This window comes from Mya arenaria, chromosome 7 (genome assembly GCF_026914265.1).
Source record: "Mya arenaria isolate MELC-2E11 chromosome 7, ASM2691426v1".
Lineage (NCBI taxonomy): Eukaryota > Metazoa > Mollusca > Bivalvia > Myida > Myidae > Mya > Mya arenaria.
Window position 1 is genome coordinate 70,665,331 of NC_069128.1, and position 27,214 is coordinate 70,692,544.

The following is a 27,214-nucleotide window of genomic DNA, read 5'->3' on the forward strand; positions in this document are numbered from 1 at the left end:
ATGATTATTACTGTAACTGTATCTCTAAATTGTCCTACCAATCCATACCAGCAATCCAAGAGGCTATTCTGCCGTGTTCCATGAAAGGGATCAGTTCTACATTTTTTTCACAATTAAGGCATTCTTATTTACACTCGGGAGAAACAATTAAGCTTAGGCCAGGTCAAACAATGGTCATAGTGGTGTCCAATAATTCACTTACATATTTGGACAGGCTCTATGAAACACCTCGTCTATCACATGAGTGATTACTACCCCTGCAATTCAAAGGAAATCTTAGGAATGATCATCGGACATCCAAATATTTACATTTGAAAGAAGAAATTTAGCTAAGCCAATTGTATGTCTGAGCAATGTCCAGTAATTTGTTTACTTAATTTTATTTGGGCCTAATTTAGATATACTCAACCTATCACAGGAGTTAGATATTTAAAAAAATGTCCCCCAATTTTCTGGAATTGACACTGTAAGAATCAATTGTAGATTCCTTTGTCCAATCATCACCAAATTTGGGCAGAATGTGTAAGTGTAATGTCTTGGACAAGTTTGATAACCAGCCTTATCTCTTTAGTCACTCAAGAGTTATCCCCCTTTAATTGTATAAATTACCAAAATTGTCTTTTTGAATTATTAACTTGGCTGAACCCCTTATAATATTATGTCCAATTATCACCAAATTTGGTCACAATGTGTATGGGCAAAAATGACTTGGTCAGGTTTAATATCCAGCCATTTTGCCTCAATTACTCAAGAGTTATGACCCTTGAATTGGCAAAAACTGTATTTACAGTGTCTGCTCTCTCAATTTGGCTTAATGTACAACAGTGTAATACCAAACTTGGTGTCCTTGAATAAGGACCGGCATCTTTTGTGACAGTTCGCTCTCTTTAATAACGCCATGTTACGGAAATGTGAAAAAAATGAGATAGGATTAAGATTTGACTTATTATTTGAAGTATTTTTGGGATACTGAGGCCTGCCTTTACATCCTTATTTGTTCATGAGATAGGCAATTTGGCTCTGACCTAACCAAACAAAGCATCAGTCTAAGATAAGTAATTTGGCTCTGACCTAACCAAACAAAGCATCTGTCTGAGAGAAATAATTTGGCTCTGACCTGACCAAACAAAGCATCTGTCTGAGAGAAATAATTTGGCTCTGACCTGACCAAACAAAGCATCTGTCTGAGAGAAATAATTTGACTCTGACCTGACAAAACAAAGCATCTGTCTGAGAGAAATAATTTGGCTCTGACCTGACAAAACAAAGCATCTGTCTGAGAGAAATAATTTGGCTCTGACCTGACCAAACAAAGCATCTGTCTGAGAGAAATAATTTGGCCATGACCTGACAAAACAAAGCATCTGTCTGAGAGAAATAATTTGGCTCTGACCTGACAAAACAAAGCATCTGTCTGAGAGAAATAATTTGGCTCTGACCTAACAAAACAAAGCATCTGTCTGAGAGAAATAATTTGGCTCTGACCTGACCAAACAAAGCATCAGTCTGAGAAAAAATTTGGCTCTGACCTGACAAAACAAAGCATCTGTCTGAGAGAAATAATTTGACTCTGACCTGACAAAACAAAGCATCTGTCTGAGAGAAATAATTTGGCTCTGACCTGACAAAACAAAGCATCTGTCAGAGAGAAATAATTTGGCTATGACCTGACAAAACAAAGCATCTGTCTGAAAACTTCTCCAAATTAATAATGCTTCCAAAATTTATTTAGATGGGATCTCACCCTTATTTGTGCAAAACACTTAATATGTAAGTCACTCAGGTTGTTATACCCCCCAAAACAAAGTTTGGGGGGGTATACTGGAATCGGGTTGTCCGTCTGTCCGTCTGTCTGTCTGTCCGTCTGTCCGTCCGTTTTTTTTTGTCCGGGATTCATCTTTGTCGTTATTGAACAAATCTTTTTCAAACTTTCAGATATTAATGGCCATGATGTAAACTTGCGCCTCTGTGAAATTGGTACGGGTCACATGACCCTGACCAGAGTTATCTCCCCTTGATGTGTTAAAGTAGGCAAAATAAGCCCTGTCCGGGATTCATCTTTGTTATTATTCAACAAATCTTTATCAAACTTTCAGAAATTAATGGCCATGTTGTAAACTTTCGCCTCTGTGAATTTGGTACAGGTCACATGACCCTGACTGGAGTTATCTCCCCTTGATGTGTTAAAGTAGGCAAAATAAGCCCTGTCCGGGATTCATCTTTGTTATTATTCAACAAATCTTTATCAAACTTTCAGAAATTAATGGCCATGTTGTAAACTTTCGCCTCTGTGAATTTGGTACAGGTCACATGACCCTGACTGGAGTTATCTCCCCTTGTAGGCAAAATTAGCTTTGTCCGGCCTAACTCCAGGGCAAACAACCTTAAGACATGGAGGGTTGGGGGGTATTCGTTAGCCTATGGCTTACAGTTCTAGTATTCAGCCTAGCATGGTTCAAATTTTTAAATCTTTTAAATCATCTTCTCTCATAGATGAAATTGATATAGATTTTTATAAAGTCAAAAAGGTGTTTTAGAGAAAGAAATATAATTACTTAATTATCGAAAATTGTTGACTGTCTCCTGACTGGGTTTTTTAAAAATATTTCATGACCACATATTTTGTGACCTTTTAAAAGATGTGTAAATACAGGACTTGGTTAAACTATTAAGGATGAAAAAAATGTCGAGATATGAAAGAACCAAAATTGTTATGTTCCCTTGGATGTATTGACACAATTTAAGTAGGGAACTCAGGACAGCTCACTGCATAGCACAGATCCCATAATGGGGTATTTATCAGAAAGTTTTATGTATTATGGAAATGTTCTCTATAATGGAATGGAAACCGGAGTTGTTCAAGTCGTGGTATCCAAACAAAGATTCTGCCGGTTTAAAGACAGGATCCGGACATTTAAGAGACAGCTCAGATCTTGTAATAGAGTATTTACAATGCTTATGCATTAATAAAGGGTATTAGCCCTAAAACAAACAATATTGGCTCTGGTGACTTGGAAGCCGTATGGGGAAAACCAATCGGCAATCAAATCACAGAACCCCGTCCCGGCAGACACGAGATTGCACTGTTATCATGTGAAATTGTTCTTCTTGCATGTGACACATTTTTCATTTGTTTCTTGGAAATTGTCAATTCTTGTCGTGAGCTGATAAAAAAAAATCACAGTTTTATATAGGGATGTTAATAAATTGTTTTGCCATGTTTTTTATAATAATTTGTGATTGATTTTTTGGCCAATATTCTATGTTGATCATGAAAATGTGTTGGACCCTTCATGTGGCTGTGCTTATCACAGTCTGTGAGCCGATTTTTATAGCAATTTGTAATTGATTTTTTGCCAATATTCTATGTTGATCATGAAAATACCGGTATGTTGGACAATTCATGTGGCTGTGCTTATCACAGTCTGTCAGCCATTTGTTCAGAACTAAGTCAAAGTTAACAATATTGTTAACATCATCGTTGTTAACTTTCCAATCTTTACTAAGCCAGAACTAAGTCAAAGTTAGCAATGTTGTTAACATCATTGTTTCAAATCTTTACTAAGCCAGACAAGTGGGTTTCCTCTTGGTAATCCGGTTACCCACAACACATTAGATGTGTAACATTGTGCCAACAAGAGTGATTTATATAATGTTGTATTAACTTGTTTCACAATTGCTGTAAAACAAAACGTTTTCAAGATTGATATCCTTAGCCTGGCTAACAGGTTAAACTTATTCAGCCATATTGGATTAAACTTGATTTTACAAAAATATAGCATCTGATTTTATTTAGAATAGATTCCTCTATCAGTATAAATACATTTGTTTTAATCTGTTTTAAAGTGACTCGTCCATGGTTTGTAAAATGTGCTCTCTTTTTTTTTATTATGAAATAAAGTGTGGCAAATCATAAGGAGTGTTAAAACAAAAAATATTAAAAGCTGGAACACATCAGTAAATGTTGATATTTGCTCAAATATCGCCTCGCCACAATTTTCACTAGCGTGCATAACACAATTGAAAATTAATTACCGCTGTGGTGTTGCATGATTGGTTGATTGACATTATCACATGATGTTATTAATGTATCCTTAACAGGTCAACACTTTTGTTAAAGTCCCAGTAGCCGTGTGGACTAGATGGTTGTTTTTTAATTTTTTCTTCACTTTACCGGCGTGGGTTCGAACCCCACTAATACCAAAATACTTTATCCCCCGCCTTGAAAAGGCAAGTGATATAGTAATGGTAGGCGCGATTCCATGCGTGTGTGTGTGCGTGCGTGTGTGCGTCTGTCCGTCCGTCCCACATTCATTTCTTTGCATCTCCTCTTACATTTCTCATGCGATTTCTACCATGCAAACTTTCACAGATTGATGATCATAAAGTGAAGCAGCGCATATTGTCGGGCTTTTAGGATTCGACCATTTTTGAAAGAGTTATAGCCCTTTGTTTATTTTACATTTAAAATTGGTTTCTTCGCAATTCCTCTTACGTTTTTCATGCTATTTCTACCAAACTATCACAGATTGATGATCATAAAGTGAAGCAGCGCATATTGTCAGGCTTTCCTGATTTGACCATTTTTGAAAGAGTTATTGCCCTTTGCTTATCTTACATTTAAAATTGGTTTCTTCGCAACTCCTTTTACGTTTTTCATGCGCTTTCTACCAAACTTTCACAGATTGATGATCATAAAGTGAAGCAGCGCATATTGTCGGGCTTTCCTGATTTGACCATTTTTGAAAGAGTAATTGCCCTTTGCTTATTTTACATTTGAAATTAGTATCTTTGCAACTCCTCTTACGGTTTTCATACAATTTCTACCAAACTTTCACAGATTGATGATCATAAAGTGAAGCAGCGCATATTGTCGGGATTTCCTGACTTGACCATTTTTGAAAGAGTAATTGCCCTTTGCTTATTTTACATTTAATTATTTTTTTTCGCAACTCCTCTTACGTTTTTCATGCGATTCTACCAAACTTTAACATATTGATGATCATATAGTGAAGCAGCCCATATTGAGGGGCTTTTCTGATTCGACCATTTTTGAAAGAGTTATTGCCCTTTGCTTATTTTTCATTTAAAATTGGTTTCTTCGCAACTCCTCTTACGTTTTTCATGCGATTTCTACCAAACTTTCACAGATTGATGATCATAAAGTGAAGCAGCGCATATTGTCGGGATTTCCTGACTTGACCATTTTTGAAAGAGTTATTGCCCTTTGCTTATTTTACATTTAAAATTGTTTTCTTCGCAACTCCTCTTACGTTTTTCATACGATTTCTACCAAACTTTCGCAGATTGATGACTATATAGTGACGCAGCGCTTATTGTCGGGCTTTCGCGATTCGGCCATTTTTGAAAGAGTTATTGCCCCTTTTTTTACATTTGAAATTGGTTTCTTTACAACTCCTCTTAAATTTTTCATGCAATTTCTACCAAACTTTCACAGATTGATGACTATATAGTGACACAGCGCAATTATTGTCAGGCTTTTGCAATTTGAGCTTTTTTGAAAGAGTTATTACCCTTTCTTAATTTTACGCATTTCTTATGTTCCTGAGAAACTACCCTTATGATCCAGGGATGTGATTTGTCCGCGGATTTGCGGAATTCCGCGGATCTAATGGCCCCAGAGATCCCCCCCCCCCAAAAAAAAAATAATAATAATAAAAAATAAAAAAATCTGAAAAAAAATAATGTATTTTGTTGCTTTCTGTTGTTTAAGTTAATATTCCAGTTTGCTTCAAATTTAAAGTCAGGAGAGCCCTCAAAAGAGCTTCTAAAAGCCATTTTTTCTGCTACAGGAGTGTGCTTTTGACCCCAAGAGCGCCCCATAAACCCAGTGGTCGAAATTAACGCAAGCCCTGCACTGGTAAACTATTTTTCAGACTGGCTCAAATTCTGAATTTTATATAGTAGGGCTTGTTCAAAAATTTGACGCCAAGTACTAGTATAAGAATTCAGGCTTGTTTATACCAAGTCTAATTTCAATGACTGTAAACCCATGGCCAAAAAATTTTCAGCCCTTCAGCTGCCAGGTCAATCACATCCCTGTTATCATTGATTGGCTTTTGTTACAAAAAATGTCCCCATGAGGCGGGGGATATAGCTGTCTGTGACCGCTCTCGTTTATGTTATAACTGTATCTTTTTCTGCAATTTCAATATCATGGAGTAATATAATTATAAAATAAGTGCTTTCAGATGCATTTCCGGGAAAACTTATTTTTGGTCCCAAAACATGAGCGAGTCTCTAATAATTATCATGTAGTTGTCACTGGTAGGTGCTTAAGATTGTTCAAGAAACTTATAAATTCAGTTAAAACTTAATTAACCCATAAAAAGTCTTAGTTATTCAGAATTCATTATGAGGAGAAAAACTTGCCTGACGAATAGCAATAACTCTTCAAACAAAGAGATTTATGTTTGACACGTCAAAGTCTGCTTGTTGGGTAAATGCTAGTTTTTTTCCAGAAGGAAAGAACAGTTCAAAATGGAATCATATTCCTGTAGTCTCAACAGACCACGATATTCCCTTGTTGTCCATTTACAGACGTTAATAAAGCAAAAATAAATAGGAAACTTTTCACCAGGGAGCTGTTTCATAAATGGGTTTTAGTTTTGACTTCAATATTAATGCAATTTTCTTAATCATTAAGGCCCTGAACCCATTCACAAATAAATAGAAAAAAACACTGGTGCTACTATTATTAAGTAACTTGTAAAATTATTGTAATAAGTTATATAGAACTTTTCATTCAAGCTTGAATAATTTTTTGCATTTTCAAGGTTTACAGACACACAGTTTACAAAGATTGAATCACTCAACAGATTACCAGTAATCTAAAATTGTCATGAATGTTCCATGGTATAAAAGTATTATTTTAACTTCCAGTTCATTTCAGAATTGTGGATGTTAGAATATTTTATTTTTTTCAATTTTGAATATACCACCTGGATGATTAGCAGGCACTTGATTGGTTGAGAGCTAATAATAACAGCTAGTGTGACCGCTTCAAAATTCATTCACAGCATGTAGACAATCTGTGTTCACGAATGTCCATTGATTTCTGCATATCTAATGGCTCAAGGGTTGATCAAACAAAACAAAATACATTTAAAACAACTTTGACTGGTTGCTATACCTTATTACTTTGTTGTTAAAATGGCTCCTTAAAGACCAGTCTTGATTCTGGGGCAGAGTGCTAAAATTACCCCTTTTGAACACCATCAGAGGTGGGGGGCCTTCAGTGCCCCCAGAAACCCACTGCCAAAATGGTTTCAACCCTTCAGCAGCCAGGTCAATCAAATCCCTTCTGAGACCAGGGTACACTGTGATCTGAGCACTTTATTTCAGGCAGTTAAACCCCTTCCCCCTACCAAACATGCTTAATTGTTTGCCAGCAACCATTATTCTCATAGCCCTTCCCCTACCAAACATGCTTAACTGTTGCCAGTGACCATTGTTCTCATAGCCCTTCCCCTACCAAACATGCTTAATTGTTTGCCAGCGACCATAATATTCTCATTGCCCTTCCCCGACCAAACATGCTTAATTGTTTGCCAGCAACCATTATTCTCATAGCCCTTCCCCGACCAAACATGCTTAATTGTTGCCAGCGACCATAATATTCTCATTGCCCTTCCCCCTACCAAACATGCTTAATATTTTGCCAGCAACCATTATTCTCATAGCCCTTCCCCGACCAAACATGCTTAATATTTTGCCAGCAACCATTATTCTCATAGCCCTTCCCCCTACCAAACATGCTTAATTGTTTGCCAGCAACCATTATTCTCATAGCCCTTCCCCCTACCAAACATGCTTAATTGTTGCCAGCAACCATTATTCTCATAGCCCTTCCCCTACCAAACATGCTTAATTGTTGCCAGCAACCATTATTCTCATAGCCCTTCCCCTACCAAACATGCTTAATTGTTGCCAGCAACCATTATTCTCATAGCCCTTCCCCCTACCAAACATGCTTAATTGTTGCCAGCAACCATTATTCTCATAGCCCTTCCCCTACCAAACATGCTTAATTGTTGCCAGCAACCATTATTCTCATAGCCCTCCCCCTACCAAACATGCTTAATTGTTTGCCAGCAACCATTATTCTCATAGCCCTCCCCCTACCAAACATGCTTAATTGTTTGCCAGCAACCATTATTCTCATAGCCCTCCCCCTACCAAACATGCTTAATTGTTTGCCAGCAACCATTATTCTCATAGCCCTTCCCCTACCAAACATGCTTAATTGTTTGCCAGCAACCATTATTCTCATAGCCCTTCCCCTACCAAACATGCTTAATTGTTTGCCAGCAACCATTATTCTCATAGCCCTCCCCCTACCAAACATGCTTAATTGTTTGCCAGCAACCATTATTCTCATAGCCCTTCCCCTACCAAACATGCTTAACTGTTGCCAGCAACCATTATTCTCATAGCCCTTCCCCTACCAAACATGCTTAATTGTTGCCAGCAACCATTATTCTCATAGCCCTTCCCCTACCAAACATGCTTAATTGTTGCCAGCAACCATTATTCTCATAGCCCTTCCCCTACCAAACATGCTTAACTGTTGCCAGCAACCATTATTCTCATAGCCCTCCCCCTACCAAACATGCTTAACTGTTGCCAGCAACCATTATTCTCATAGCCCTTCCCCTACCAAACATGCTTAATTGTTGCCACCAACCATTATTATCATAGCCCTTCCCCCTACCAAACATGCTTAATTGTTGCCAGCAACCATTATTCTCATAGCCCTTCCCCCTACCAAATATGCTTAATTGTTTGCCAGCAACCATTATTCTCATAGCCCTTTAAGCCTCTGTAAAACATTCAACATGCAAATTCTAGATCCACTGTCTGTCTATAAGACATCAAGAAGTATTGTAAAAGTCTTCAGGAAATACACATCTCCTCGATCAACGTATTCCCCTTACTTAAGTGTTCATTTTTAGTACTGGATAAAGTTCAGTTCCCAGATATATAGTAAATAAACTAAATATGACACTAACAGTATTCCCGTAATTGTAAAAATTCTGCCTGTCCACCGGACATGCTTGTTTGATGTTTTTTGCCTGTCCGAAAAAAAATTCTGACCAATTCATTTATGAAAGAGCTGCCGAATCCGTACAAAATTTGCTGGACATGTCCGGCGGACCGGCACATTTCAGGAAGACTGCACTAATATAATATCAGTTGAGGGGGTTCTAGAGTAACAAAAATCATTCTACCCAGCCCGTCTATGATATAACATGAGACCAGGATTGAGAGGCTATTGTACAGTTGTAAATATTGTGCCAGAGTTTGCTCAGACAGTTGTCCAAAGCAGTACCTTCAAATAAATGTGAATTCTAGATCCACTTACTGTCATGGATCATCAGGATGTGATTTGTTGGTAGCCCCTAACTGCCCCAACCGTAATCCCCCCCAAAAAACAACAACAACAAAACACCTACATAAAAGAATCTCAAATTGATATTTACTGATTTATTCTGGTTGTTGATTTAATTGTTGTTCATATTTGCACCCCAAGCAAGGAGGTCCCCTAACAGATCTTTTGAAGAGCCCCGGTGCCCGAACCCGTTCCTGACATGGTTTCAGCCCTTTAGCTGCCTAGTCAATCACAACCCTAATTGTCTGTCTGTCAGACATGAAGTGAGTATGGTGAATATTCCCATGACATACATCCAGTCCATCGGACTACAAGACATTGAACAAGTTTGATGAAGATTGATGATGATTGAGTTGTTTAGATTGGGAAACATAGATAATAGCTCTGTATGGAAAATTGGGTTCAATAATTACGTAGAATTACTTTTGATTTCTATCCGGTTCTCCTGTTGCGGCAATGCTAAATTGGAAATGAATCTCTGGGACTTTTGCTTTCAATTTTAAATTGGTTGAATCAGAGCTGCTGATTTCTTTTTAAGATTTACTGAAGGTATCTGATGTACAACCCGGTTGATGTTTGATTCCTGCTGTTGTATTCAAATCACAACTAAGGCCAACATTTTTTTATATATGGTTTACTGGAGCCCTGACCCTATTATTTGCCAAAATCAAATAAAAAGTTCTATCAATATCTTTCATTTTTATTCTGGTGCCGACTGTCATTTTTTCATGTGTTCAAAAAAAAAAAGACTGATGATGATTTGTCAATTTTATACTATTTCGCGTCTATAACGGCTATTTTAATTGGATGTTCACTGCGGTCAAATATGATGTAAGCCAATCAGACAATTGATTTTTCCTAAGATTTAACTGAAATTCAAAAGTAAAATTGAGTGTTTTGCATACATGTGATAACGTCCCGGACGTCCGGGATTGTCCCGGAAATCGTATCTCTGTCACGGAGTCACGGAGGGTGCATGTTTGTCCCGGAAAGTCATAAAAAAAAAAAACGAAAAAAAAATAATCTCGGAATCGGAATCGATTATCTTAATTTTACCAATGTAAGTCAGCTATTTTGCCTGTCCGGGACACTGGTCGTAAAACACAGGACATGTTGACACTAATCCGTTAATTGGTACGTGTGTCGTCGAGGTCATCGTCAATCACCCGATAATTGATCTATCGGCCTATTGTTGTGCTTAACGAGTGGGGGAGGGTTCTTGTATACAAATTCATTGTTTTCTTATGGATTTGTTTGGTCTTATGAATGATAGCTTTTAATTAATGAATTGATATTTTTCACACATTTTACCAACAAACGAGCATGAAGGTAAGTTCAAAGAAAGTGACAAAATGAGTAAAAAAAACAAAATTAAAACACGGAAAACATCCCATATTCCTTTCAAATTTCAAAGTCGATACGTCGTTATACTTTTAACAACTTATGCGTCCATAAGGAATTTTAGTGTTTTGACCTTTTTTCCGAACTATCGTGTGTATTTTTACGCCGAAATAAAACTGACGATATGGGGTTTACAGGTGATTATATAGAGTGCTTTAATCACGTGACCATGGTAAGTCACGTGATCGCTTTATACAGCCGATTGTTGACACGTCTCTATCAAAATTATATGCATCTCCAAACGGAAAAAAGCTCATCGACTGGAAAATCTTCTTTATCGTCTGAAAAATATTGTGTGTCATAAATTGCAAACGTTTTAAATGTGATGAAAAAATAAATATTTTGTAACGCATGTTCTCAAAAGCGCGGGAAAACAGGTGCCCGTATAGTTTATTTCCTGTTTTGATGAAACCGAAAGTAGACTGCATATCCTCCTGGTTAGCACTTCATTTAAAGCCTGGGAAAATATCTGGTGGTTTTATTTTTTCAAGAAAATACAGAAAAAAAACAACCATGTCAAGTAAAAAATACGTCTTGGCAGTCAAAATAGGTACATTTTCCCGACGTTAAAAACGACTAAAATAGCCCCAGATATGCTATAGAATGCACCACAGACGTTCCCCATTTAAAAAAATTAAGTAATTAGTAATTTAGTACCAAGTAATTAGTAAAATTACTTGGCCAATAAAATGAATGGAAGCAGTGAGGCATGACTAGAAGAATAAGAACAACAATTATATTGATAGGGCCTCTGGTGATTATTTGCTTCGGGTGTGGAAGGTCGAGGGTTCAAACGAAAGACGTTAATATATGGAACCAGTGGCTCCCTTGCCTTGCACTCGCCATTTAAAGGGTATTACTGGAAAAAAGTTATATTCAGTACTGATTCAATCCAGGAAGGTTAATTGTACCCTGTGTATCAGCTAGTGCTTTACATTGCATGAGCATTTAACACTATTACTATAATGAACAGGGGTGGTATTCATATTCAACTTATTAAGTTAATCTTATGGTCATACATCATTGACTTCATTCAATCCATTGGTCAGTTATTAATAACAAGTATTCAGATTAGCTACATCGTTCTTCAAAGATCCAATTAAGACTATTATATTGAATACCAGCCTTGATGAAATAAAAGTCTTAAAGATGCACTCTCACTCCCAAATAAGATTTACCACAATTAATAATATTGTTTTAATATTCCAAAACAGATTTATAAATGTCGAAAACAATGGTTCTTATGAAGGATACCGAGTTTAATTTGAAACAAATGAGCATAAAACATGCTATTTCTACCTGATGAGAATATAGTTGATCACAGTAAATCTTTAAGCATTTAATAATTTTTTGCGCTTTCTACTGCTCTTCACGGTAACAATCTTGTTATCAGTATATAATATTTTCCATAAATGCATTACTTAGTAAGTAATTTAGATTTATCAAAATGTATGCTTGTTATACATGTGTATGTAGTGATTTTGAATAAGAGTGTCAATTTAATTGTACATCTGATGCCTCGACATGATGGGTGAATGTGATCTTTCCAGTGCATACAATCTATCATCCCACTCTAACAAGGCTGCTGAACACAAGCAAATTAAAAGATAAATGGGCAATTCCTGATATGGACCCCTAGATGTCTAGGCAAGCAGGTTAGTTGACAGCCAAATGAAGATGGATGAGTTTGGAAATGGAAATAAGTGTTTCGGGGACAAATTAAAAATGCTAGATCGGAAATTTGTGGTGCCGTTGGGTAGGGAATCTTTAAGTTTTTGAAGTGTAAGAAATTAAAAAAAATAGTTGAGAATGATTTGATGAACTTCATGAGTACAATCACCAGGCATGGTGTATTATGGAAAAAATATATATTGACATTTTAAAAGAACCATTGAGATATTTTAAGAAATTACCATTTACATGATGAAGATAATTACCATTTACGATGAAAGATATAACCTGATGATTGACATGACTTTGTGTTATGAAAGAAATTATCATTTATATGAAAGATATAACCTGATGATTGACATGACTTTGTGTTATGAAAGAAATTATCATTTATATGAAATGAAATACAATTGACATAATGAAAGAAATTTACAACCATTGGTATGATTAAAGAAATAACTATTGACAGTATCAAAGATATAGCCATTGACAAAATAAAATAAAATGCCAGAAGATATGACAAAATAAATTTTCATTTCAAGAATTAAGTTATTTTTCCAGTGCTTAAAAATCTGACAAAATGCATGGCAAGATTTAAAAGATTTATTGTTCGGTTTTAGTTTGATGAATTTCTGAGACAGAAAGTGAAACATGATGTTAAACATGACATGATGACCAAGCAATTAAACAAACCATTAGCTAATGGGAACTCTCAACATGGTAGTTATAGGGATAATGAATTTTCTGAAACTCTTTTGAAGAAAATTGCAAGATTGCAGCCATAGCTCCCTTGCCACATTCATAAATATTGGGAACCTAAGCTTTAAGGGAAACATCCATGTTGCTACATTTAAGAAATTAAGACAAATTATGCTGCATTTTTCTATTCACCGATAATTACATGTGAGGCCCTGAGTGGGAGATATCTTGATTTCTTCTTTTAGTCAATAGACAAATATTTATATCAGTAGTTTGATATCATGATGTGCAAGGAAATTTAAGAGTTAATTGGAAACACCCCTGTGGCTACAAGAATTGAGGACAAACTGCAGTTTTAGCTTGACTATTCAAAGAAAAAGAAGGCTTTACTTGTAACCTGTCCCAGTGTTTGCATCGGCGTCCAGTTAAAGTTTAATGCAAGTTGGCATTTTCACTTATAACTCATTTAGCAAAGTGAAACCTAGTTATTTAATAATGATGTGCTTCGTTGTTCCGGCAGGCCAACGGGCAGGCCGACGAAGGGCAGCATCAAACTCACATAATTATGGTATCAAATAATTTTAGTTAGGTTTGTCAAGGTTTGACATAAAGTGACCAAACTTGGTATATGGGAAAAGTTTATTGAGACTTTTCATGAGATTGTGTTTGGAGCCCCTATGATCAAGGTCAAGGTCACTGTTACTATAAATAGAAAAATGGCTGGTACTGAATAAATTTTGTCAGGGTTAACATATTGTGACCAAACTTGGTATATAGAAAGAGTTTATGAAGACTTTTCATTGAAATGCATTTGGGTCAAGTTAACTATTACTAAAAATAGATACTGGTATCGTTTGGTACTAAATAATTTTAGTTATTGTGACCAAACCTGGTATTTAGGAAGAGTTTAGGGATATCTTTCATGGGATAATGTGTTTGGGGCCCCTAGCGCCAAGGTCAAGCTAACTATTATTAAAAATAGTAAAAACAGTTGAAACTGAATCCCACAACAAAGGCTGAATAAAGTTCTTCTGTCTATCAAAGTTCTTCTGTCTATCAAAGTTCTTCTGTCTATCAAAGTTCTTCTGTCTATCATTGAAAAACCTGGATTTGTTGCATTCAGGCATTTCTTGTTTTTTAATTTGAATTCTTTTATTGCTTTTGAGGTACATTATAAATTACATCATTATTGTATTAATTTCTAAGACAAAGCAGCGTATAGTCAAGCGCTCTGTCACAACAGCCCTTGTTCCATTCACTTATATTCACATTTTGAGTCCTAAATCTTAGATATCAAGATTTCTGATATTTATAGTTAATGGATAATCGCTTGATATTAAAATAAAATTATCAATTAAGAAATTGCATTAATTTTGGGCCTCACAATGTGTGCCGGCGCAGGTTGTAGTTTAAAGTTTCAGTAAAGACTAATAATTAAATGACTAAGGAGTATGGTCGAAAAGTATTCGTTTACAGTGTTGGTCACTGATATAATATTAAATTATTTTTTTAACTCCTGATTTTGATTGAAATATTGAAAATTGAATTTTAAAAAAGAAGCTTTACGAATTATTTTCAGTGATGGATTAGGTATTCATGCTGCAGGAAGGGTTTAATAGGTGGTATTATTTTTAAACCCTGGTGACTATATCTAGTTTATTATACTTCTAACCAGCTATGTTACAATTCCATGCAAATGTCCAGCAAAAATCAGTTATTCAAATGCTTGATAGACTGAGATTTAAAACTCGAACCTGATCTCTGGGGCTGATAAATTCTCTACTTTAAAGTCTGTTATAACAGGATTAATTAAGCTAAGCTCGCTATTTTTGTTCTTCTATAAGCTGTGTAATATTTACTTCTTTAAAAGTTTTTTATATCTTTTATTGAACTTTTTTTGTCCAATAATCAAGATACAATAACTTGTATTCATTAAAAGCAATTCTAAGTAAGAAATTTTGTAAATTATCATAAGCCTGTTAGTTAATCTTAGGAAATTTTGAGAAATTGGTACCCGGATCTAAATCCTGTCTGTTTTATCATATTTATGGTTAATTTTGCAAATCACAATCACAAATGCAACTGTTAGTTTACCTTTCGAATTCAAATAAACTTCTGTTATTTATTTTTAACCAGATTTTTCATCGAAAATCTTGGCTTTGCATAGTCGCATCATTGAATAAAAAATCTGCTTTGATATAGAGGCATAATTAATGCCGCATTCAGGCATTGTGTTACAAAATTAAATGTAATTTCATCCAAGAACGATTTTTTCTAAAAAGCAAAGACACAAAAAAACGATGCAATTATTTGGGAAATATTTTGCAAAATTTAAAGAAAATAAAATGTTTACTTACTGTATTTTTATTGTCCAAATATTCAAATCCTCATGACATCAACGATCAATCACTTATGCTAATAAAACAGCAATTATCAATAATTAACACTAACATAATATCAATTAAATTTTTCCGATATCAGTAAAATGTCATGTGAATTCCTGTCGGATATATATCTGTGAAGCAACAACTCGGCTGGATTCCCCAATAATCACTTAATCATAACTGTAGTGAAGAAGCGTTGGGCCTCAAGAATCGGTCATCGGTTATTGAGATTTGGTGCATTCCTCGGGCGTTTGTTGTAAATCGGAATCAATCAATCAGCAAGCAAGCTTTCATTATGCTGTATTGCCTCTATTATTTGTTTTTTCTGATGCTAAGAATGGGCTATAATTTTCAATGGAAAATGTTACAGTATTAATAGTATACCTGTAATTGCGTGGTATTGACTTTATTATTTAAATTTTTTAAAGGATAAATTTTATTAAGAAAAAAGAAATTTTGTCAACTGACATTTATTTAAAAAAAATGGTAGAAACAAACTTTCTTTTTTTTATCCACATAACAGCTTTAATATTCTAAGACTGATATCCAATCAGATCTGACATGGCCTTTCAATCCGTTTAGCAAATATTGCAATAATTATCCATAATTGACTCTTAACATATTAATATCCATTAAAGTCCTGCCTATTGATCAGTGTAATTGCATATTTTTTTCATTCCTCAGCCGGGTTTTTTCTCTGATTCAACAAACGTGACAGGATTCCCCAATAAGTTACACTTAATCATAACTGTACGTGAAGAAACGTCCTTCTAGTATATCTATCACTGGTTATTGAGTCTTGTTGGGACATGATGGATTCCTGGGACGTTTATTGTAGATTGGAATTAATCAACAACAAGCTGTACGCTGTTTTGCATCGATTGTTTGTTGTTGTTTGCTGATTCCGAAGAAAGGCTCGTCTACATGATTTGGTTATCGTTAAAGAGCTGTCTCTCTACATTGGGGGAATGGGGCTCAGGTCCGGCCCTAAGAAATGGGAGTAAAGCGTTATTAGATTTGCTACAATTTTTTAGTTGACAGAAAAAAAAGGAGAAAAATTCAAATTGATGTAATATACATGTATCAAAGCACAATACACGATGTGTTGTCAATGATTTGGTATTAAACCGTTGAAGAGCTGTCTCTTGATATATGGGGAATGGGGCTGGGGCTCTGAGAAATGGGAGATAAGCGTTATTTTTGCTAAAAATTTGACTGAAAAAGAAAAAAAAAACTTCTTTTTTTTAATACAAAATTGATGTAATATAAATTACATGTATCAAAAGACAGTACTCAATGGGTTGTCAATAATAAACAATTTTTTTTTACATTTGAACTGCAATTATTTTTTCAAAGGTTAAATTGTAAGATTATGTAGGGGAACTTTAACCAGAATTAGGAGAAGAGGGTTCACTCCTTGACTTGGGGAGTGGGGTCTTACATGATGGCCCCAAAATTACACTAAAGAAGGTGCTAAAAATTGTTTGATGATAAATTTAAGTTGTTTCTGTTGATGTTTTTAGAACTTGAAAGGATTCTATAACTTGATAGTCCCGAGTTAACAGAAGTCATTTATTTTGGGAGTTGAAAAACACATGTATTTTCATTTGGCTTTACCAGTAATCTGTTTTTAGGTAGTGTTGGAAAATTTAACAAATTCCAAAATGGATAATCATATCAAAAATGGGGGCCATATTGAACCGGTGAATTGGAAATTAATCTTACAAAATTATTGAATGACAGATGAGTAATATGAAACATGAATATGATATTTGTAGATTCATTTGTCACGAATTTCACTATATTAATAAACCTTAGTGCAATAACTCAATAACTGCATATAGAAATAGAAACAGATATTGAGTTCTTGCACTAAGGTGACGTTATGTTAGCACTCAAAAAAATAATTGGTAGTAGTGTATTTTATTGACTTTTAGTAAACTAATATAAGTTCAATGAAAAATAATTATTGATAACCCTTGAAAACCACAGATGATAAATAATTAATGGGAGACAGTAGCTATTTCTATTTTTAATAGCTATTTCCTTATGTCATTTGAAAAAAAAAAAAATGAAAATTTATATCACGAAAAATGTGGCCATTTTATCTGCAAAATTGACGGCTTGGAAAAAAAAGTTGATTGAGTTTGGTTTAAGGAAATTGCATGCACCATGGTAGTTCTCAGCACCTTATCAGCACACGATGGCATGGATTTTGTTTTGATGAGTTTGATTATGCTAGATTTATAGGATAAGAGATCAACAAATAAAGCAGGCGTCAGTTAACCACAAAAAAACCTTGCATGGCCCTTCAGCATGCCTACTTTTTTTTTTCCTTTTTAGGGTTTGACATTAAAGCTGCACTCTCACAGACCATTTTTACGACTTTTTTATTTTTTGTCTTGGAAATATCTTTTTTGCGTAAATATCTGCAATCCAATGATATAGGATTCCTTACAAAAAATCAGATCTTAGATTTTCATATTTCCATTTGAAAATTAATGTTTTACGGCTTAAATCGCAACAAGTTAAGAAAAGAGGCACAAAACATCAATTTTTGAACTTAAATATAAAAATCTACGATCTAATGTTTTGTCAGCAGCCTTATATAACCGGTTCCATGGATTTTCACAAACATTGGCTCAAGACAAAAAATAAGAAAGTTGCCAAAACTTTCCATCTCTGAGAGTTCAGTTTTAAAGGACCAACCAAACAACATTCTCTTCTAGATCGATGGTCCCATCTTGCAATGTCCAAAGCTAGCTTGACTGACTTGATGTGTTCTAAATTGGTCACTAAAATTAGGTCTTCAAACAAAAGCACAATGAAAAGCACAACATATTATGGTCTGAATAATGATGCTTGTCGATTTATTTCTCCAAAAATATATTTAAGAAACTGATATAATGCGAGTGAAAATTGGAAAATGCGTGTTGAGTTTTAAGGTACTTATAAATGTTTTCGAATAATTGCACCTTTCAATTTGCTTACTTTCTTTTTCTTGTAAACACACATAAAATGATGACATTTACACAAGTGTGTTATGCTTAGCGCACATTGAAGACTGTTTTTTTCGCGTTCAGATTTTAGGCGGCAGTATTTGACTAAAATCGTATCAATTTTGAGGGAAAGTCCCTCATCATGATATGCAAAAAAAATTTGTTTAGGCATGGAAATTTAAAATCAATGACGGTTGATGGGAATGATCAACCTAATCCGACATAGAAGCAAAAATTAAATAAACCGTCCATTAAAAAAGGAACAGAAAACATTGTTGTTGTTTTTGATTACGCTACATTTTCCTATCTAAAACAAAGCTGAGAACAAAAATATTGCGGGACAAACAGATTTTATTAGTTGGCATTTTCAGCACTCGCAAAAATGTGCAAGTACAATCTTTTTTCTATATTCCAGCCCTGGCTATGGATAATTGGATAACTTATCAAGGTTTAATACAATTGGCTGCAACATTTTTACCCTCATTTGATGACTGCTCTATTGGACAACCTATGGAGAAACTCATTTCCGGCCTTACTTGGCTTCCGTGGATTTTGTAATCAATTGAGGGCTCTCAGTAAGAGATTTAATGACAGTTTTTGTTGGGATGTATTTGTTTAGTTATTGATGGAGAGCAAGTTTTAAAGGATTGGTGATTGGTGACATTAATTGTTTTTTCAAATGCCTACTTGAAATGGTTTGTTAATCTTCCGTTTTTAAAAAATATAAAATGCTTTTGGTCAAGAAAGAATTGTGCATTTAAAAAATAAGGAAAATTATTAACAAGAATATATAAAAATAAAAGAAATCACACATACATGTAATGTCAGGTGTGTAGCTGACTGTACGCAAATACGCAGTTGCGTAATGAAATTTTGACAGGTCCAAGTTTTTGTCATACCATAACCCCTGAATTTGAAATAAAAACTGAAGTGGGGTAGGGGGTGAAGCTGGTTAATATGCTGTCCGTCGTTGATTTGCGTAATCCCAAATTGGCCTTATAGCTTCGTGCCTGTATGTTTTCCTTAAGAACTTTTCCAAACGCTTCAGGGTAATCCGCTTCATCTTTGCGAACATACCAACAAAAAACTCAGTAAATAGATCTCTTATTGAGAGCCGTCATACACTAATGTAATTTAACTTTACATTGACGTCATTTCATCTTTTCTTTATTGGGAAAATTTTACTAAGGAAATATTTGAATGAGTCTGGAAACTTGGTAATGAACAGTAAAACTTGGGTCTTTCTTCCTTAATAAGAGCAACAGCCATGATACTAATGGCAAGATACATCTTAACAGTTATGGCTTAAGGCAGTTTTCTTAAGTGGTTTTTAATAAAACTTCTTTAAGACTTGTTTTTTTATCATTAATGAGGAATGGCAGCAACGTGATCCGATAACTGATACTGGCATCGAGCTTTTCTTAACTAAGGCCATACCAAATAAATGATATGTTTAGTGTTATAAAATACAGGCTCCAATTTTAATGACTACATAATTAAATGTTAATAAAAATATATGTTTACAAGAATTGATTGGCAGATTTTACCATAAAAAAAGAATAATGATATCAAAAAGTCCATATCTGACAAAAAAATAACTTGTTTTCCTGACTCAACTTTATAATTTTTTAAGGTGTTTTTATTCGTTTCTTGGTTATATTGGAATTTCCCAATCTTAGTCAAATGACTCATTTTTCCCCAATCAGAGAGGCCCCAAGCCCCATTCACAAAATGGTGAAACATTTCAAATTTGTATGTATCCTTTTTATGCTTCAATTGCAAGTAATTTATTTTTAATAATAAAGTGTAATTTTTAATGCCAAAAATCCCTTTTGATTTTTTTTTGTTTCAGTGATTTTTTTATTGGCCATTTCATTGGTTGATAGAGGTTCTATAAATAAATGAAAAATCAGTTCAATAAACGTACAGGGACAAGCCCTGAAACATAACAATGATTCTGTTGAAAGGCCCAAGGATCGAGGCCAAATAATCACTAATTGATAGACAACGTTACAAGACAACAAACATTACACAAATATCAAAATATTGTGTTATTATCAGTAAATGTTGAAGTAAACACTTCGCACAGTAAGTGAAATATTAGCAAGAATTCACCTGGGGTTTCCCTAGTCCAAATAATTGTACTTTGATGGATTTTTTTTACGATTTTTGATATGACAGATCTTTCACATACAAATGTTTTGTACCAAAAGAGGGTAGTTATTCCGATTGGGATTCCGGGTTAAAGCATATCGCGTCCATAAAATATCATAAAACCAAGAAATATTACTAGATAATGTTATTTTATATTAGTTCCTTTACCAAGAAATAAATATCAAACGAATAATTATGAGATTGATGGGGTTTTCTTCGTTTCAATCTGTCGAAACATAACGATATATACATGAAGGGCACCTGCAAAGCTGCAGTTCACAGTTTTACAATTTACGAGGTCTATCTTGAAGCTTGTTGGAGGTGGCCGAGTTATTACAATTGCGTCGAGTTTTTCTGCTTGGCATAATTGCGTGTGTCAGGCAAGTTTTGTTTAATTGGAAAGGTAAATCATGTGATTTAAGTCATTTAATGCTTGCTTTTTTTCTGTATACTTAACCTTTATCCAACCCATTTAGACATTAAGGGATTGAAAGAATCCTGTATAAACATGTCTATTATTTTAGACTAGCGGGTTTCCCAGTTGGAAGCTGCCAACATCTTCACCTAATTGCCCAACCGTTTATCAAACAACAATCACCATTCCTCAACATCATTCTGTTTAGTTCAGTGGAGAAAACAAACATAGCTTTAAAATACCACTAAATAACTTCAGTCTGCAAGCTTAAATTTCCTATTACTTTTTCTTAAAGTGAGAATCATTCCTTAGCCGTCAGGGGGGTGTAGATAGAAAGGTTCTAAGTGACATTACATAAAGAAGCAGTTAAAACTGTTTTGCGTTCACCCCTCACCTGTCAGAGAACCTGTGACAAATCTTACATGGCTTTTAGACATACAGCTCCCACAAGACCCAGTACCATGTTTAACATTTAGAGAAAGTGAGAAGATTAATTGTGTTGTTAAATTATTAGATTTAAATGTTAATGTGTTTAAACTGGGAAATAGTTTCAAATATAACAGTGTTTTTTTTCACCACCTATTTGTGAACAGGGCCTGATGGCTCTTAAAATTGTGAAAAAAGCAACAAAGTGCCTAAAATTGTGAATGAGCTATAGGGTATTTCAAACATGGCATGAGGCCCTTTTTAGATCCCGAGTTCGAAGAAATAAGAAATTAAGACGCAATTAAACATAGCTGTACTTGTTCACTTGCTAAGAGTTGAACCATTTTTTTTTTTTAAAATACTTATTTTCAAGGATTGCGAATTTTGAATCCAATTTTTGCGGTAAAAGGTCCCTGTAATTACTTTCTAGGATTGTAAATGATGCCAAATCCAGTCCCATTTCTTTGCAAAAATGGACTGTTTTAGAAGTAAATAAATATGGTATACATACACAATAATAATCACCATTGCAAAGGACATTACCGTTGCTAAATATTTGTAGAGTTATTTCCCCTGGGTAGTTTAGAAAAAAAGCACCTGAGTTTTGCTTGATATGCACTTGTTTTGAATTGAACCCAAAACTGTACCAGCCCAATATTCTCAAACAATTTTAGGTATGAAAATTGTTGTTCAAACTATCGGATTAGCTTTTAAACAATATTTTTTTAGGTTCAAAATGCAGCTTATAACAGAATCAGCAAACAGGCCTATCACAGACAATACTTATACAATTATAACAGAATTAAGCTCAGCACACTATTTCTATTTGGTATGAATTGTGACATTTAAAGAAAAGCAAGTTGAAATAAATTATTGGCTGTAGGAAATAAGCCTATGTAGAGTATCCGCAGCAGACCAGATTTAAGGATGTGGAGCGTGAAACACTCAAAACTAGTTCCCATTGTGTAGAATGTCATTATCAGGAGAAACTAGTTTTATTTTCTACTGTTCTTTAGTATCATTTAACAATTGAGAAGACCAGGCTTGATTGGATGGAATACCAGGAATTCTGTGTGAGAAAATAATTTCCCTTTCTATTTCTAGTATCAGTTCTAGTATCATTCTATTTCTAGTATCAGTTCTAGTATCAGTTCAAGTATCAGTTCTAGTATCAGGATGTTCCTTTTCATTTTTAGCAACAAGGCACAAGGCTTCATCATGCCGAATTGAGGGATTAATTGCCTTCATGCTTCTAAAGACAAGACTTTGACTGTATGCCGGAAAGGACCATAATTATAATGATTTCTTTTTCTATATTTAGTAAAGCAATTCTTTATTTCTATTTTTAGCATCAAGGCACACGGCGTCACAATGAGGCTTGGAGGGACAGCCTGCGGTATCGGCGACCAGACCTGGACCGTATGCCTGGTATCCGGCGGATCACGATCAACAACAATCCAATGATTGGAGATCAAGGGGCAGCACTCTTGGCTGAGGCATTAAAAGATGACCTTTGGTTAAAAGGTGGGTTCTTTCCCTTGAATGAAAAATGTGTATGCAGGTGAAAATTCATTATAAGAAAAATGGTCACAGCTTATTTCTTATGTCACTTTTCCCAGTACTATGCTGGTAATTATTTCAAGATTATATATGGCTATATAAGAAGTTGTTACAGATGATGTAAAAAATTTTTACTGGATTTAAATTTTAAATTACCTATCCAGCCTTGGCATACAAGGAAATGGCAGAGTTAATACACATGAGCTGAGGCTTTACTAGATGTTTTTTACATGCAAACATGCAATGCCACACATGTCTTATCTTTAACTTGTCTTTGCTGATCTTAACTTCTGATTTCTGTTGTCCTTGACATCCAAGAAAATACAGATATTTAAGCCCTGCTGGATGTTCTGAAAAAAACAAAACCAAAGTTGTCTTATTTTGTTTTAACTTATAATATATATTATCTTCAATTTCAGCCTTAGACATGCAAGGTAACAGCATCTCGTTTACATGCGCTTAAGCCCTGCTGGATGTTCTGAAAAAAAAAACACAAAAGTTTTTTTTCAATTTCAGCCCTTGACATGCAAGGAAACGGCATCTCATCTACAGGCGCTAAAGCCCTCCTGGATGTTCTGAAATACAACACCACACTGGTTGTACTGGATGTTCGAAGAAACCCTCTCATAGGTAAAACATTTGATTGATTGTACATTCTTATAAAATACAGGACCTAATTTGCGGGGCTTATACACCGCTGTCCCAGAGTTCATGAATATGAATAGACAAGCTGAGAGCTTGAAGATTATGAATTTGACATAAAATATGAGAAATTGTGTTTTATTCTAATTATATAAGGTTTCAACTGCCGAAAGGTAGAGTTTGTATGTATCAAATTGTAGGTTTTGATAAAAACCAGAGAATCTCTTTGGTGGGGTTATGTAAAATGGATTGACAAGACCATAGATGTTGCGAAATTCACTTGGTGGTTCAAAAAATTGAAACTATAAGTTCGTTTGGAAACAGTAGTATTAAACTGTGATCTTTTAATGCTTCAAAACCTTGAAATGCTAAGGTCATTCGGAAACAGAGGTATCAAACGCTTGACATTATTGTACGATGTTGAAATGTTCATGACATTATCTTTCTCTTGTAGAGGTTATCAGTAAGTGAGATAGTAGTTAGACTTGTTGCATGTTGGTTGATTCTAATGCGCTTAATGCTGCCGTAATGGTTAATTTAACTGAAAATCAGTTATTTAAAAGATATTCTTGAGAATATAAGTAGTATATATTATTATGTATTGCACGATCTTGTTCCACATCCCACGACTTGTTCCACATCTCTTCTTATAAATGACAAAATAAAATTGATACAACCATAAATTCTCCTGAAGATATTTTATTATACCCCCACAAACGAAGTTTGAGGGGGTATATAGGAGTGAGCTTGTCGGTCGGTCTGTCGGTCGGTCGGTCTGTCTGTCGGTCGGTCTGTCGGTTTTCATGGTTTCCGGACGATAACTCATGAAAGGCTAGACAGATTGGAAAAATTTTTGGTACACAGGTGTAACATTAGAAGATACAGGTCAAGTTCGATATTGGGGCTGGTAGGACCAAGGTCAAGGTCACTGTTACTAAAAATAGAAAAACGGTTTCCGGACGAAACTCATGAAAGGCTTGACAGATTTGAACATTTTTTGGTACACAGGTGTAACATCAGAAGATACAGGTCAAGTTCGATATTGGGGCTGGTGGGGCCAAGGTCAAGGTCACTGTTACTAAAAAAAGAAAAAAGGTTTCTGGATGATAACTCATGAAAGGCTAGACGGATTTGAACAATTTTTGGTACACAGGTGTAACATCAGAAGATACAGGTCAAGTTTGATATTGGGGCTGGTGGGGCCAAGGTCAAGGTCACTGTTACTAAAAAAAGAAAAACGGTTTCCGGACGATAACTCATGAAAGGCTAAATGGATGTGAACAATTTTTAGTACACAGGTGTAACATCAGAAGATACAGATCAAGTTCGATATTGGGGCTGGTGGGGTCAAGGTCACTGTTACTAAAAATAGAAAAATGGTTTCCGGACGATAACTCATGAAAGGCTTGACAGATTTGAAAAAATTTTGGTACACAGGTGTAACATCAGAAGATAAGGTCAAGTTCGATAGATCCTTCAAAAACTAAATGAGCAAATATTTACCTTAAAAGTAATTGACACTTGGAAAGATGAACAAACAAAACAAATCCAGCATGTTTCATTTGAACCAGATGCCAGTGGAATACCAGCAGAACTTAAGTATGGCATATTTGCCATTGTAGTGCTTACTACAAATATTGACCTGTCAGATGGACTTGTTAATTCGGCTACAGGAACAGTCCCGGGATTTATTCCCAGGTGGATAAGGATGCATTCAAGCCCAAATATGTACTTGTAAAATTTGATGATGATCGTGTTGGAAGAAAAGCTCGTGAATGCTCTAGATGTCTTATTCCAGAAGAGATCAGCTAGAGCATCAGCTAGTTTTTCTTGTCAGCAGTGTAACTTCTAAATTACTCAACAGATTTAAATAAAACAATACATGCATGATAAAAGAAGATGCAGTGTGCAGTAACCTTGGAGTGATGGCCTCTTTTCAAAGGAATGGTTTGCCATTCCTGTGTCCAGGCGGCATTTGGGGGTATTCGTCACTCCTGTGACAGCTTTAGTTTGAAATTGATGTAAATATTTCCATGATGGAACGGTAGTCGTATGAAAATAATATTACTGGGTCATCAGAAAAATTAATGTATAAAAGATATATTATTGTATACTAACATGTGGCCATAAAAATATGCAAAGTGTTTGTGTTTGTACGGGCAAGAAGACTTTTAATCTATCATAATCATTCACATCATTTCCGATATGTGTTATGTTTTTGTTGTTAGCTAGGCTTTGTTGGTTCAGAATGGTTTGTCTTTAACTATTAACTGTTTTGTTCCATAGCGTTTAAAGTATAACATGATGATAGGTTTTCAAAATTGAGTTATGTGTATACATAATTATGAAAAATGAGTCAATTGATTTATTGATGGCTGACCATATGAGATCAATTATAGCCTTATAATTTAAGAAAAAATTAAAGTAAAATCTATAAATATAACATTGGCATAATATTTGTGTTGTCTTAAATCTGAAAGTAATAGGAATTAGTAGAAGCAGTGAACCTTCATTGAATGTTGACAGCAAAATAATTATATATCTTTTTCTAGCAGACATGGAAGTTTAAAAGTGCATTAATTATGCTTGCAGTGAGAACGCTAACTTAAAATAATATGCTTCTGTTGTAAAATACTGCAGCAAATTGTATTGTATAACTTGTTCACAGGTTATCTTTTGGCTAGTTGACTCTTAAAACAATTTGATTGGTTAATAGTTATTATTGGATAAATACTGACCAATCAACAAACATTTTGCATAACCAATTGACCAATCCAAAAGCTTAACCTCAGGTTGTATACAGTTGGCTGTTGATTATAATTTTTTATTTTCTAAATGTTGAATACATTAATCAAATATAGTATGACAATAACAAACAGATAAAAATAGGGTACAATCAGGAATGACTCTGGTTTTTGTGTGTACAGTTAAATCTTAGAAAAGGTGAGTATCATAATTTTGACTAGAAGGATAAATTTTGCAATATTCTTTTGTGAAAACTATATCTTGCTATGTTGCAGATCGAGACTTGGTCCACGCTATAATGGAACAGCTGATGATCAACTGTAACGGGCAAGATACTGAGGTAAGTTCTCAAATCTGAGAGAACTACTTAATATTTCTCTGCTATATTAGCTTTAAAGGGTCTCGTTCACATATTTTTTTGTAAACATTTTTTTTATTTAATTTAGTTGAAATTGAGGTTCTTTACATAAATAAATAAATGGTCTTTTATCATTGAAACAGTATTTTGTTCACATTTCACGTTCAATTATAGTTTATTTAACCCCATAGAATGTGAATTAGTCCCTTTAATGACGACCAATTATAATACATGTAAAAGAGTCAAAGCTTATAGGTATTAAATATCCCGCATCATTGTTGACAATGTTGTCATACTCTCATTTATACTCTCTAATAATTTCTTCTCAATTATTTACAAAGTAGGCAG

At 34.7% G+C, this 27,214-nt stretch overlaps 1 protein-coding gene across 2 annotated transcripts in view; it reads left to right on the forward strand.

Annotated features, from left to right (window-relative positions):
• Positions 1-27,214, forward strand: part of LOC128241741 (centrosomal protein of 78 kDa-like) — a 95,735-nt gene that overhangs the window by 58,712 nt on the left and 9,809 nt on the right. For both annotated transcript variants that reach the window (XM_052958804.1, XM_052958805.1), the window contains exons 7-9: positions 22,911-23,085; positions 23,638-23,751; positions 26,784-26,848. In XM_052958804.1, coding sequence (XP_052814764.1) covers positions 22,911-23,085; positions 23,638-23,751; positions 26,784-26,848 — 354 coding nt within the window. The remainder of the gene's footprint in view (positions 1-22,910; positions 23,086-23,637; positions 23,752-26,783; positions 26,849-27,214) is intronic.